Here is a 14,198-nt window from a genome sequence, read left to right on the forward strand (position 1 = left end):
CTTGTGGTTGCAAAGGGGAAGGGGGAGGAAGTGGGGTGGATTGGGAGCTTGGGGTTAATGGATGCAAACTATTGCCTTTGGAATGGATTAGCAATGAAATCCTGCTGTGTAACACTGGTAACTATGTGTAGTCACTTATGATGGAGCATGATAATGTGAGAAAATAGAATGTGTACAAGTATGTGTAACTGGGTCACCATGCTGTACAGTAGAAAAAAAATTGTATTGGATGAACAATTTAAAAAATAAAATTAAATTAAAAATAAATAAATAAAATATTTATAAACATAATTTACTATTTAAAAATGTAGTGTGCCATACTTGTGTTCTATTTTAAAGGTTGAACTGCAGTGTTGGTAAACCTCAAGCTAGTTAGAAACATAGAATCAAGTGTTATCAGAAAAATAAAGGAATAGACTCATTCTCATAAAGTAAATTACAGAATGTAACAGAATTGTGTGAAATGCCAATATTGGAAAAACATGGTCACAAGTCCCCAAATTGCTTATGTCAATTCTTTAGTGCTTAACCGAGATAGAGGCTATTTTTAGTACTTAACAAAAATCAAGGATGTTAAAAAAACCCTTTTTATCCATATTCTTCATAATGTACCATGTTTTTCTTTTGCCTGAGGACCAAATGTGTCTAATTTTTGCAGTCAGTTTTCTGTGCTTACTAAGCAAAGCATGTGCAAGCAACATGGAAAATAGAGAGTCATGGACATTTCTCCTAAAGTAAACAAAAGACATATCATGCAAAAGACAACACTGGGTGATATATAAGGAAAGAAGCTAACCCTAAGTTTCAGAAATGAAGAATGTCAGCTCAGAAGCTGGTGCCATCATGGCCCAGTGTGGATCAGACTTGGAGCAGACTCTCATGCCCAGGTGCTGGGGTTTTATAGGACACAAATACACACATGGTTCTAGTCTGCAGGAGGTGGGACTTAGGCCTGAAACCCCTGCATTAATCTGGGACTTTGGAAATTCTGTACTTTCATTGAAAGAGGATTGAACATTCAGATGTCGGGTCTTAAACTGCAAAGGAAGCTTGTCTCTATTGGCAGGTGTGGATAAAAAGTTTCTAGTGAGGAATTGAAACAAAGTATGAGGTGTGGTCATAGAATAACAGTTTATGCTAGCTAGCAACATGGTGCTGAAATCAGCAAAACAGGAATTAATGTAAATCCTGCCCAAGCCTGCCTCCACGCTTAGAGCTCCTGGCAGGAGCAAATACCAACCACTGCCTTGGGACATTTGCCTAAATCAATCTATACTGGACACACATAAAGAAATTAAATATGGGCTCAAAAATTAAACTTATAGATAAAATGAGAAAACAACCCCTCATGAGAGAATTCATAGACACAAGAAACAGAAGGATGAGCACCCCAAAGAACTTGAAATAACTTAAGAGTCTGAAAGGAATTATAAAATGGTGATTAAAATGATTAAGTAGACAAACGATGGGATAGAAATATACGGAAACAGTAGGAAACAATTTACAAAAAATAGGCAAATTTGGAAACTTAACAATTAGAATATAGGAGTTCCCATCATGGCTCAGTGGAAACAAATCTGACTAGTATTCATGAGGATGTAGGTTCCATCCCTGGCCTCTCTCAGGGGGTTGGGGATTTGGCGTTGCTGTGAGCTGTGGTGTATGTGCAGGTGCTGACTTGGATCCAATGTTGCTGTGGCTGTGGTGTAGACCAGCAGCTGTAGCTCCAATTCAACCCCTAGCCTGGGAACCTCCATATGCCGTGGGTGCAGCCTTAAAAAAAAAAAAACAAAACAATTAGAATATATACAAATGAAAAAATTCATTAAAAAATATCTCAGTGGATGGTGTATCAGTTATTCATCACCACAGTAATGTTGTTCCCTTAGACGAGGGAGGTAGACAACAAGTGTGTCTTCTCTACATGCCTGCGGTGAGCTGGGGCTGCCTGGGTGGCGCTGCTGCCCTTGGCTGGGTTTGCTCATTTATGGAGGGTCAGCTGGCTATTGGCTAATCTAGGCTGGCCTCAGTTGGAGTGTTGGAGGTGACTGGGCTCTATTTTACATGTTTCTCATCCTCCAGCAGACTGGTGGGCATGTCTTAGAACAAATTATAAAACAAGTTTATGAACAACTGACACACTGTAACTTCTGCCTCCTTTTCTTGATCTGAACAGTGAGATGACCAAGCCCAGCATCAAGGGGCAGGGTAGGGCACCCCCATTCATCTTGAGAGGTCATTGCACTACACAATCATGTGGAATAAGACACAGATACAGGGATCCCTGAAGAATTGAGGACATTATGGCAATAGATTGCAGATGAAGGAGAGCTGGTTATGCACACCCAGATGGAGAATGAGTGAAGAACAAAGGCCTGAGAAAATGTCTGTTTGTAGCAGAGAAGTGAAAAGATAGGATATATGAATATGTTAAGACATTAGGAGGACGGATTGAGCTGGCCTGGCATATATCTAACAGAAGTGCCAGAGAAGACAATATATTCAAGGAAGAAATAGTGAGAATTTCCTTGAGTTTGTCACAGACCTACTTTCTCATAATTTAGAAGCACAGTGAGTCCCGAGAATAAATTTATTTTTCAAAAAGTCACCCCTAAACACACTTTGGTAAAATTTGAGAATATAAAAAGAAAAATCTCAAAGCCACAAAGAAGAATAAACATAATACTTACAAAAATACAACCACTAAATGGAAGCAAACTTTTTACAAGCAACAGTAGGTGCCATAAGACAAAGAACTAATATCCTACTGGGACTGAGGGAAAAGAACTATCAGTCTAGAATTCTATACCATAGTAAAGAGTCACTATAAGATGAGGGTAAAATAAAGGCATTTTTCAGGTGAAAGCCCATGCTGAAGAACTATTATATAATGTGTTTTAGAAAGAAAGAAATTAAACACAGAAGGAAGGAATAAGATCTGAGAAGCAATAGTGGTTAAAGTCATTGACAGACACGGATAATTTTAATTATTAACTGAAAATATCACAATAACCATGACAATAACTAATGGGGGGGGGCTGAAAACAGGGTAGATTAAGCTACTTCCCATGGGAAATATGAAGTAGGAACTAGAGTTAAAGAATTCCAAGTTCCTTGTCTTATTTGGGAGTATGGTTATGGTATTAATTAACCATAAATATTGTTAAGTCAAGTATGCTTCTTAAAATGTAAGGGTAACAATGAGAAGAACAGAAATAGAATATGTAATTTCAAAATCAACAGAGGGAAATGGAATCTAAAGAGAATCTAAACATTCTCTAGAAGGCAGGAAAGAAATGAAAAGCACTCTTTTTCTCTAGTTAGAAACATAAAATAAAATAGAAGAAATTAATAAAAACACACCAATAATCACAATATTTGTAAATGTATTAAACTAAAAAATGCTTGACCTCACTAACAACAGGGAAAGGCAAAGTGAAGCAAAGAGATATTACTTTATGACATCACATTGTCAAAAGAATTATATAGCTAATAACAGATTTATTGCCAAGGATATGGGAAAATAGGGCACATTATACACTGTTAGCACAAGTGTAACTTGCTACTTTGTAAGGCAGTGTAATAACATCTAGTAAAATTGAATACATACAAATATGCCCAGACATTAGAGGAACTCTTGTTCCCCTACACAAGGAGATATATGTAAGGATGCTCACAGAAGCAACCTAAAATGTAAAGCATAGACAATGTAAAAAAGCAAATTGCCAAGAATATATAGAACAGGTCAGGGAGGGAAGGGATGGACTGGGGGTTTGGGATGGGCATATGCATACTGAGGTATATGGAATGAATGGCAAAATGGGGACCTGTTATAGAGCACAGGGAACTCTACCCAATATTCTGTGATAATCTGTGTGGGAAAAGAATCTGAAAGAGAATGGATGTGTGTACATGTATAACTGAATCACTTGGTGGTACAGCAGAAATTATCACAACCTTGTAAATCAACTATACTTCAATTAAACTTAAAAAATGAGGAAAAAAGAATATATATAGTATTCTCTCTTTGCCTCCCCACCATATATATATACACACACATACACTACACATGAGCAGATTTAAAGTATATACATATAACTTGCTCATGCAGTTATAATACAGATATAAGCACACACTTATGAGATGACCTTATAAAATGTGCCCTACAAGGATATCCATTACCTCTGGGGAGAAAGCAAAGTAATCTAAAGATAAAGAAGGTGGAGAGGGTTTTAATGGATTCTTTAAAAAAAAAATCTGTGTTAAATATGACAAAATGTTAGCCACTGTAAACTTTGTGTGCCAGCTACACAGGCATTTTTTACAGCTGCACATTTCCATATGTTTGAAACATTTCACAATTAAAAATTTAAGGAATCCCAGCTACCATAAAACATTCAGAGAAACACTAAACATCCTCACAGCAGAGAATGAAATACAAAGCCAAGGTGAAGTTTTCACAGGAATCACACTTTTGGAAAGTCATGACATTCCTAAGGTGAGGCATTAACAGAAATGTAACTGTAATCATGATTAGGGACTCAAGATTTTGTACTTCTTCAGCAGAAAAATTAATGTTTAACTCAATGTATTGCAATTAGCAGTGCACCATAAAACATACTGTTCTCTGTCCCTCAGCTAAACCCAAATTAGAATCAGGCAGTTTTGAAAGTTCATTACTTTCTGGGCCTGGAATTCAGCACCTCCACAAAGTATTAGCATTATTTTCCCATTTGAGCCCTCTTGGGCCACAGCAGAAATTACCTTGGTTTTTTGGTGAGAGGTTAGAATGGAACCTTCCTAGAGTTCCAAGGGAAATAGCCCCCTCTCATTTCAGTGTGAGGTTTGTCAAACTCATGGAGCTTCCTTCCAACTGCGAGACTGATTTCCCAAAATTCTTCATGTTCCACTCAGGGCACTTTGGTCTGGTGTTGAGAAACAAACACTGGCTTTCATCTCCAAGACCAAAAGTCATTGGAATGATCAGGAATCTCTCAGCCTTGTGCTTTTTAATTCTCTTTTCAGGGACGGCTCAGGAGTAGACAGAATTTGCTGCAGGCAGGGTGTTGAATTGGACCCAGCTTTTGGGGTAAAATCATACGGAAGTGGTAAGCCTGAGAGGAGTTAAACTGTAAGTTAAAGTGTGCTTGAGGTACATTTTATAGGTCAATTTAAATGTTGGCAGTAGATGATTTTAAAATCAGCATTAGGACTATACTATCATCCTAGTGGGGCCATTTTCCTCAGCAGCATCCACAGAGCACACACATGCTATGGCCTAGCTACAACCTCTTTTCCCATGAATGGAGGAAATTAACAACCCTTCGGACCAGCAGGGTCGGATGTTGCAGAGAGACGCTCCTCACATCCCAACCCGAGCTCACCTTTAAGATACACATCAAGTTCCCTTCTCTTGACGATGCCATTCTTGGACTCTTGTCTTCTTTAAAGGACTCCAGAATTTTTAAAACAGTTGTGAAAAAGAGTTCTCAGAACTTTGTAGCTGGGCAGACCGAGGTATGAGTTTCAGTCTCAGATTACTCTCTGTAGGATCTCAGGCACCTCATTTAACCTCTCTGGGCTTCAATTTCTTCATCTGAAAATTGGGAAAATAATAAGACCATTTCAGAGGCTCCTTGTGAGGACTGAATGAGATAGTCCAGACTCTGGCCTGGCATAATGCTGAATTAATCACTATTGTTACTGACATTCTTCCTCTTATTCTGTCCATTATTTTCCCTTGTCCTTCAGATTTCCATTCTGAGTTGAGAGTGATTATTTTGAACTTAGAGAAAAGTGTTTTTATTTTATTCCTGTCTGCTATTGATTCAAAATATCATGCTTCTTTTCCAATAAATAGCTTTTCTTGACTTTTTTTGTTTGGTATTCTGTGTCTCACATTTCTTTTTCTCTAACATCATTAAGAACAGAAACATTCTAAAAACTGAAGTCAAGCATATTCACAAGTCAAGTGGTTTCAGTCTTAAGTGCCTCTGTTGATCAAGCCTCTTGAGATATTGCTGACCTTTGCTGGCTTCTCAGACTGGTTGTTAATTCACTGAGGCACTAGTGTAGGTATTAAGATCGGTCATTGGGGAAAAGGAAATTTAAGCTTTCATTACATTGTGGGAGTTGTATTCCCAGTAATAAAGGCCACCAAAAAGCAGCCAGGGCAGGTGTAAGTTATTTCCATTTGGAGGTCATCAGACGAATGAGCCCGAGAACAAAGACCATTCTTTTATGCTTTTATGCAACTTCAGCATGAAGAAACTTAGGATATAGTAGGAGTTTGATAGTCACTTGCTGAATGATAAGTATGAAACCTCCCATGGGGAGTTGCCTCAAGACAGACTGTCATGGACTAATTGTGTCCCCTCCAAATTCATATGTTGAAATCCTAAACCTCAAGGTGATGGCATTAGGAAGTAACTAGGTCGCAACGGTGGAGCCCTCATGAATGGGCTTAGTGCCCTTATAAAAGAGACCCCAGAGAGCACTTTGCCCCTATTCCACCTGCAAGGACACAGGGAGAAGACTGCAGTATACAGACCAGGAAGAAATCTCTCACCAGACACTGGATCTGCAGGTGTCCTGAACTTTAACTACCCACCTTCCAGAACTGTGAGAAATAAATACTTGTTTTCTAAGCCAGCCCATCTGTGGTAGTGTGTTTTAGCACCCTGAATAGACTAAGAAATAGACCCTATCAAGGATGGCTGACAATAGTCAAGTCCTCCCCACACCTCTCTAAAAAGCCCTAAAAATAATTGTCCATACAATGTAAACTGCATTTATTAATTTATTTATTATTGTTATTTGCTTTTTATGGCCACACCCACAGCATATAGAGGTTCCCAGGCTAGGGGTCAAATTGGAACTGCAGCTGCCAGTCTATACCATAGCGGTATCATTGCCAAATCCAAGCCACGTCTGTGACCTACACCACAGCTCATGGCAATGCTGGATCCTTAATCCACTGAGCAAGGCCAGGGATGGAACCCACATCCTCATGGATCCTGCTCGGGTTTGTTAACCACTGAATTAACTGGAACTCCTATTTATTATTTTTGATCACTTCCCAAAGAGAGATACCTGGATATATGCGTTTTAAATATTAGGAAATAAAATTCTGGAAGGAAAAACAGATCAATGAAATTTTGTAAATCAAGAAGTAATTTTCCTAGAGAGTATTTCAACTTTATAAAGATTTCAGATGTCAGTGCTTGGTGGGTCCTGGAAAATATGTCATTGTTTTGTATTTGTAATCTCATACATCATTACTGAACTTTAAAAAGATAACCACAGTAACTTGGCATCCTTTGGGACTGAAAACAGGAGGCTGCAGTCCCATGCTGTCATCCTACCCATGGTCTTGGCAGGGTTCAACCTGCACCAGAGTGCCCTTCAAGTGGCCCTGCCCATGGCAAAGGTGTCGTCAGCTGCCTCTCTTCTGGCCCTGTCTGGAAGTCTCACACAGACTGAGAGCAGCAGTTTAACAGAATCATGGAGGGATGAGAACTCCAAAAACCAGCAAATGTACAAATGCTGTGGTATTCCTGGCATTTGTGGTAGGAAGTTGATTCTTATTGCTTATAATTGTAATAGAGATAGGACTTTGAAACATATAACCAAGCTCTTGTTTTCCTTTCTATGTACATGATCATTTTCATAGCCCATATTATCACCTATCTGTGAGGGATGGGAATTGGAGCAGGGAATTTTTTTTAATTGAAGTGTAGTTGATTTGTAATGTTGTGTTAGTTTCTTGTGTACGGCAACGTAATTGTTACACATATATACATACATATACATATTCTTAGTATATGTATATACACACACTATATATATATATTCTTTTAAGATATGTTTCCATTATAGATTATTAAAAGATAATGAATATACTTCCCTGTGGTATGAGGTAGGACCTTGTTGTTTACCTATGGAGTAGGACTTCTGATACTTTGAATAGGAATTTTGAGTCCCTAGTCAGGCAATGTGAGAAAAATAAGGATTTGAAAAATGTTTATGTTTCTATTAACATACTTGAAGGCTAGGTCTCCTGAACTTGATCATGGCAATTGCTAGAAGTCAGGGAGAATTCAGTGTATAAGGGTATTTCATATCAGACCAGAAGAAAAGGAATAAGGAGGACCTCACCTTCTAGTTATGAGAATGAGAAGGCAGGAGAAAGGGGGAAAGATCAGACAAGGGTCCTTGGTCAACATCCACCCCTGGGGATGAAATTCAAGAGAGAGAGTGCTATATAAATACCCACCTAGGCATAGGTCAGCCTAAGAACATCGGAGCCAGAGACTGGCATCCTTTGATGTTGCCCAGGGGAGGTTGCAAGTTTCTAGGAGAAGCTACATATTCAGCCTGGGCCACACCCAATATGGGAAGAGGGAATTCATGCAGCAATGGTACAGAGAGGAGAATTGGGAGAGACAGCCAGAGACAACACCAGCGGCTCCCAAAGCCTAGGTCTGGCATAGAGGGGCCTAAAAGTCCCTGTGTGCTCTCTTGAGGGATGCATAGGTCCTTGCATGCTGGTGGGCTGGCTGTCAGAGGCTGGAAAAGTGAACAGAGAGGCCACAAGGGAAGAAGGTTTTGAGGCTGGAGACAGATAGTAGAGGCCACAGACCTCAGAGATGGGTGTGTGCTGTTGCTTTAGTGCTAGATGGGATAAGCTGCATTTCAGAGGCCTGCTCCAGGGATGCACAGACCAACCCAAATTGCCATGAATTCCTCACAGGGATACAGTGGACAACACCTGACCTGCCACCTGCCAAAGGACAAGGAACCAAGCACATGACTCTGGGAGCTCTCCTCTTCCTTACTGCAAAGAAATCAAGTAAGTCCCTCCATAGGCACTCTACTCAGGAAGTGTCATTTCAGACAGGAGCAGTGGGCAGGAAATCAGAGACTGAGCATGTGCCTGAAAGAGAACGGGTCATCTATATGAAAAGATTTAAACCAAAGACGGGAAGATGCTGTTGACTGGCAAGTTAAAAGTCACCACCTCTGCCCTAATTGCCAGGACAGTGGGCACTGTGAGAAAGACTGGATGGCTAATAGAAAAGAAGTTACATTTTCTTTGCACATATATGTGAAAATGCTAAGCTGCAGCACATCTACAGTGTGAAGGAAACCATGGTGTGTTTTCTAATACCTCCCTTCTTCCAAAAAAGATTTGAGGCAATTACAATCTATATACTGGAAAATAAACACTTAAGGGAAGATCCAAAGAGTCAGTAAATTTTAGCTGTTAGGTGTGAAGAACTGAATGAGGAAGATACACGAAACATATGTTTCAACCTATAGAAGGTTAGTATAAGATAGGTGATAACTTGCCTCTTCTCTGTTCATGGAATGTCAATATGTTTGTGGAAGAAGTTGGAGAAGCAAGAACTGTCCAAGTCACACCTGTATCTCCAGCACTTTCTAGACTTTCTGGAGTGTAATGTTTCCCAGTAAATATTTGTTGAATGAATAAAAGAAAAATAGACTGCTTAGAATAAGAATGGATAACAAGATAGTTTTGAGCTCTTTCAAGCCATCAGCAGTGCTATGGGCCCAATGATGGAGCAGGGGGTCTGGTGGCAGGAGGTAGAGACTCCATGTACCCCATCTCTGCCCTGAGAGACATGCACAGAAAGAGGGGAAAAATGGTGGATGCAGGGACTTTGCTGTGTACTGCCAACTTTACCTGTGTGTGTATGATTTTTTTGTGTGTATAGAGGTACTTGCTGCAGCCTCAGGTGAACTGATGTGATCTTTGGTGGGTACCTCATGGAGAGGCCCCCTAAAAGCAGAGACTCTGGGCCAGGGCAGAAGGGATTGTCTGAGAGGAAGGGACAGAGCACCACGGCATAGCCTCTGGGAGGCGGGCATAACCCCGTGGACCCTTGGGGACTTTGGTCTAAAATTAAACTTTATGTACATACAGCTATCACTCATTGATTACATTGAAAGAAAGGGAAGAACAAAAGGTGCCTTTAAACTGTGTTCCATTAAACTTAGTGTGTGGTGAATTAAGAAATATTTTAATAAGCCTTGCAATGTCTTGAGAACAGCACAATTTGACTCTTGTTTATTAAAGGAGTTGAGGCCAGTTCATTAAATGTCAATATTTAAAGTATATTACAATTAGGATAGGGCTGTTTTAGTCTTTATTTTTAAAAATACAAGAATTTCAAAAACTGAAAGCCACCAAAGGCCCTCTCTGAGATGCAAATATACCAAAGTCAAACCACACAGTGCTACTAAGAGCCTTCTCTGTATGGTGTTTTTTTCTGTTATCTCTGTGCATTTTACACTGTTCCCTGGGCAGGCTTCTCCTATTCACCTCACTTCCATTCTTAGCAAAATTTTGGGAGACTATATCTCTCTTCAAGACTCAACCCAGGTCTCACATCCTCCTAAAACTGCCTGCACCCCGCACCCTCAGTTTGGAGCTTCTCCTTTGAGTTTTCATAGCACCCGCCATATTCTTCCCCACTAGAGTAAAAATTCCTCTGGGGAGACATGGTCCATTTCATCCTCTCTGTGTTCTCAAGATTTGCCATGGTGTCTAGAACTATGTAAATTCCCAGCCCTCACAGCAAGGCTCTGGGAGCCCCAAATTCCTAGTTACGCCCTTCCCCAGCATGATGGGAACACTGCTTTAAGGGTTGGGTATGGTCCTAAGTCTACACAAGTAAATATCACAGATTTGACAGAAAACATGTCAAATGGGGAGAGACCCAAATGCCATTTAGTTACATGCCAGGACTTTGATTTCTTTTCTCCCACATTAAGAGGTTCAGGGGCAAAATTAAGGCAGAGAGAAAATTTTTATGGGAGCAAGAAATAAGAAATTGCTTATTCTCTTATTCTTATTCTACTCTTCTTCTTCTTCTCTCACTTTCTTACACTATGGAAGAAGATGGTAGGAAATGAAATGCTTTGTCCTAGGCCAGATATTGTGGAGCATGGATTTGATGGAGTTGATGCAGCCTCTGCTGATCTCAAAGTTGTGCTGAATCATGAGCTCTTCCTGGCACATGGCCTTTGTTCACAAAATGCCCAGTGATGGCATGGATTTGCCTTGTGCATGCTTTCTAAAGATAAAAACTTTTCCTATTCTTGCTCAGGTGACCAGTCATTTGCAATACAGTCAATTAAAAATTATCGAGGAACAGGAGTTCCCGTCGTGGCGCAGCAGTTAACGAATCCGACTAGGAACCATGAGGTTGCGGGTTCGGTCCCTGCCCTTGCTCAGTGGGTTAACGATCCGGCGTTGCCGTGGGCTGTGGTGTAGGTCGCAGACGCGGCTCGGATCCCGCGTTGCTGTGGCTCTGGCATAGGCCGGTGGCTGCAGCTCCGATTAGACCCCTAGCCTGGGAACCTCCATATGCCGCGGGAGCGGCCCAAGAAATAGCAACAGCAACAACAACAACAACTACAACAACAACAAAAAAAGACAAAAAAAAATTATCGAGGAACAATCTACCAAAGAACAGTATTGACTCTTTTTTTTTTTTGTCTTTTTAGGGCCACACCCACAGCATATGGAAATTCCCAAGCTAGGGGTCAAATCAGAGCTGTAGCTGCTGGCCTACACCACAGTCACAGCAACACTAGATCCAAACCATGTCTGTGACCTATACCACAGCTCATGGCAACACCAGATCCTTAACCCACTGAGCAAGGCCAGGGATTGAACCTGCTTTCTCATGTATACTAGTCGGGTTCATTGTTGCTGAGCCATGATGGGAACTCCTAGGATTGACTCTTAAGATGATTGAAAACTAGGGAAAATAATCTAAATCTACCCAAAAGACACAAATTAGCACTCTGTTTTCATAGATTCTGCAAGACTATTTTGCATTTCACCCAGATGGTGACCACTTGCCATAACATCTTGAATAGTTATTAAATGGAGTCCATTAACCTTTGCTGGTACTACCTGTCATCATCAGTGATGAAGATCATTAGCTGACAGACACGGAAAACAAATTTATGGTTACCATGGGTGGGTGGGGAGGGATAAATTAGGAGTTTGGGATTAGCAGATACGAACTATTATATACAAAATAGATAAACAACAAGGTCCTATTGTATCACAAGGAATTATGTTCAATATATTATAATAAACCATAATGAAAAAAATATGTTCATATGTATACGTATAAGCAAATCATGTTACTGCATATTGGAAACAAATGCAACATTGTAAATCAATGAAACTTCAATTTTTTTTTACAAAAAGATCATTGGCTGACAGAATTTGCACTGGAAACTAACATGTTAATTAGTCTAGTTAATTCACTGGAGTAATTAATTATCTAACACTTAACTAATCTAACTAGCTGCCACTTTCACCTGTCGGGTCCAGAGGTAAATGCCAGACTGGAAGTGGGTGGTCTTCCTCATTGCACCCAACAATAAATTGAGAGATACGGTGTGAAACACCAAATGCAAGTGGGAAGGCCCCAGCAGCAGTAAGCGTACAGTAAGCTGAGCCTCAGAACTGTCAGTGGTTGTTGGGAAAGAGCAGCAGGTAGACCTCTTGTTGGTGGGTCATGAGGTGAGAGACATTATTATTATTATTATTATTGCTTTTTTAGGGTTACACCTGCTTAATCTGGTTGACCAACTTTGCCGGTTGACCAAGACAGACTGAAGGGGCCAGCATGGAATGTGAGGGGTTTGTCCACAATCTCTATCGCCAGGAAGAAGAGTATCTTCTCACATAGAGGCCCCAGTTAAGATATTTAGGCATTTGGATAAACCAACATGTCCTACTTTACAGCATAGGGAACTATATTCCCTGAGATTATATTCTTTTCCGCAATGGAAAAGAATATAAAAAAGAATGTACATATATGTATAACTGAATCACTTTGCTGTACACCTGAAATTAACACATTGTAAATCAACTATACTTCAATTTTTTAAAGAAAGATAAGTGCATTTGATTCTTCACTGTAATGCATATTCTTACAGAGAAATCCATGTACATTAATGAAATGTCTTGTATCTGTTGCTGTTCCAGAGTAGACTGTAGCTGAGGCAAAAGGGAAACAGGAAAAAGATTCTATAAAGTTGGATTTTCTGTCCCCAGAACTGTAAAGTGAGAAGAAGCAGGAAATATAGTGAATTCATGGATTTCTTAACAGAGACACCCTGTTTTCTGAAAACATTGGTCTATTTTGTTATTCTACCTGTGTTGACCTCTGATAGCTGCTTCATTGGATTTTATAGGCAGCCTCAGATTTAGCTAAATAAAGAGGCCCTGGGAAACAGGTTTTGTTTAATTATCAGACCTTCTGTGTGAATTTGAATGGACAAAGTTCAGATGAAGGGGTTTTCTGAGGTCTGGACTTTGTGTGTTTTTCTCACTTGTGCTCACAAAGAGTGAAAACAAGTTGGTGAGAAGCAGGATGGGGTGAGAAAATGAAATGTTTGGGAAATGTGAGTTCTCACGTGTACTGGACACATTTTGAGGCAACTTGGTGGATTTGTTATGGAAATCAAGGGGGGACTGGCAACCATACACAGTTACCTAAATTAAAGAAGCTTGTGTGCTACCCCAGACCCAGGCTGGGACCACAGCCAGATGTAAGGGAAAGGTGCACTGGTCAACAGTTAACAAGCCAACCAACCTATCCTATTAAAGAGATAGGATACCACACCTTCAAAGGAGACCTATCTTTTCAGAGAAGTGTTGCGCTGAGAGCTGGGCTGTAGTATAAAAGCCCAGGTAGGGAGAATATCTTTGAATTACTAAGGGAGTTCAGAATGTGCTAAGGGAAAAGTTCCATTAGCAATTTCAGAAGAAAACAGAAGTTTTAAGGGAGAGTATCATGCTAACTTGTCATTCTACTATGATTTCACCTATAATTTAATAGCAAATTACAATATTCTTCTTTGCTGACATCAACTTAAGAGTGACTACTCACATTGTCCCAAGTATGGCTTCGATTTTACCTGCTTCCAATACATCCATGAGATCTGACAGGAATAAATACATTGGGTGAGTAATTTTGATGTTTTATTTGTTTTGATGAGATTAAGGTTCTTTGGATTTTATGTTAATTTTCAGAAGATGAACTTCTTCAGTTATGTAAGTTCCTGAAGTTTTGAGTTCATAGTGTTGGAATACAGCTTAGGACACAAAACAAAATAAAAACAATGAAAATTTTCTTTTCAGTGGC

At 39.9% G+C, this 14,198-nt stretch overlaps 1 protein-coding gene across 2 annotated transcripts in view; it reads left to right on the plus strand.

The window, feature by feature from the left end:
- Positions 1–13,618: 13,618 nt before the first annotated feature.
- The window catches only part of UPP2 (uridine phosphorylase 2), a 43,212-nt gene continuing 42,632 nt past the window's right edge, over positions 13,619–14,198 (plus strand). For both annotated transcript variants that reach the window (XM_047772668.1, XM_047772667.1), the window contains exon 1: positions 13,619–14,017. In XM_047772668.1, coding sequence (XP_047628624.1) covers positions 13,956–14,017 — 62 coding nt within the window. In that variant the 5' untranslated portion in view covers positions 13,619–13,955. The remainder of the gene's footprint in view (positions 14,018–14,198) is intronic.

Source organism: Phacochoerus africanus, chromosome 3 (assembly GCF_016906955.1).
Source record: "Phacochoerus africanus isolate WHEZ1 chromosome 3, ROS_Pafr_v1, whole genome shotgun sequence".
NCBI lineage: Eukaryota > Metazoa > Chordata > Mammalia > Artiodactyla > Suidae > Phacochoerus > Phacochoerus africanus.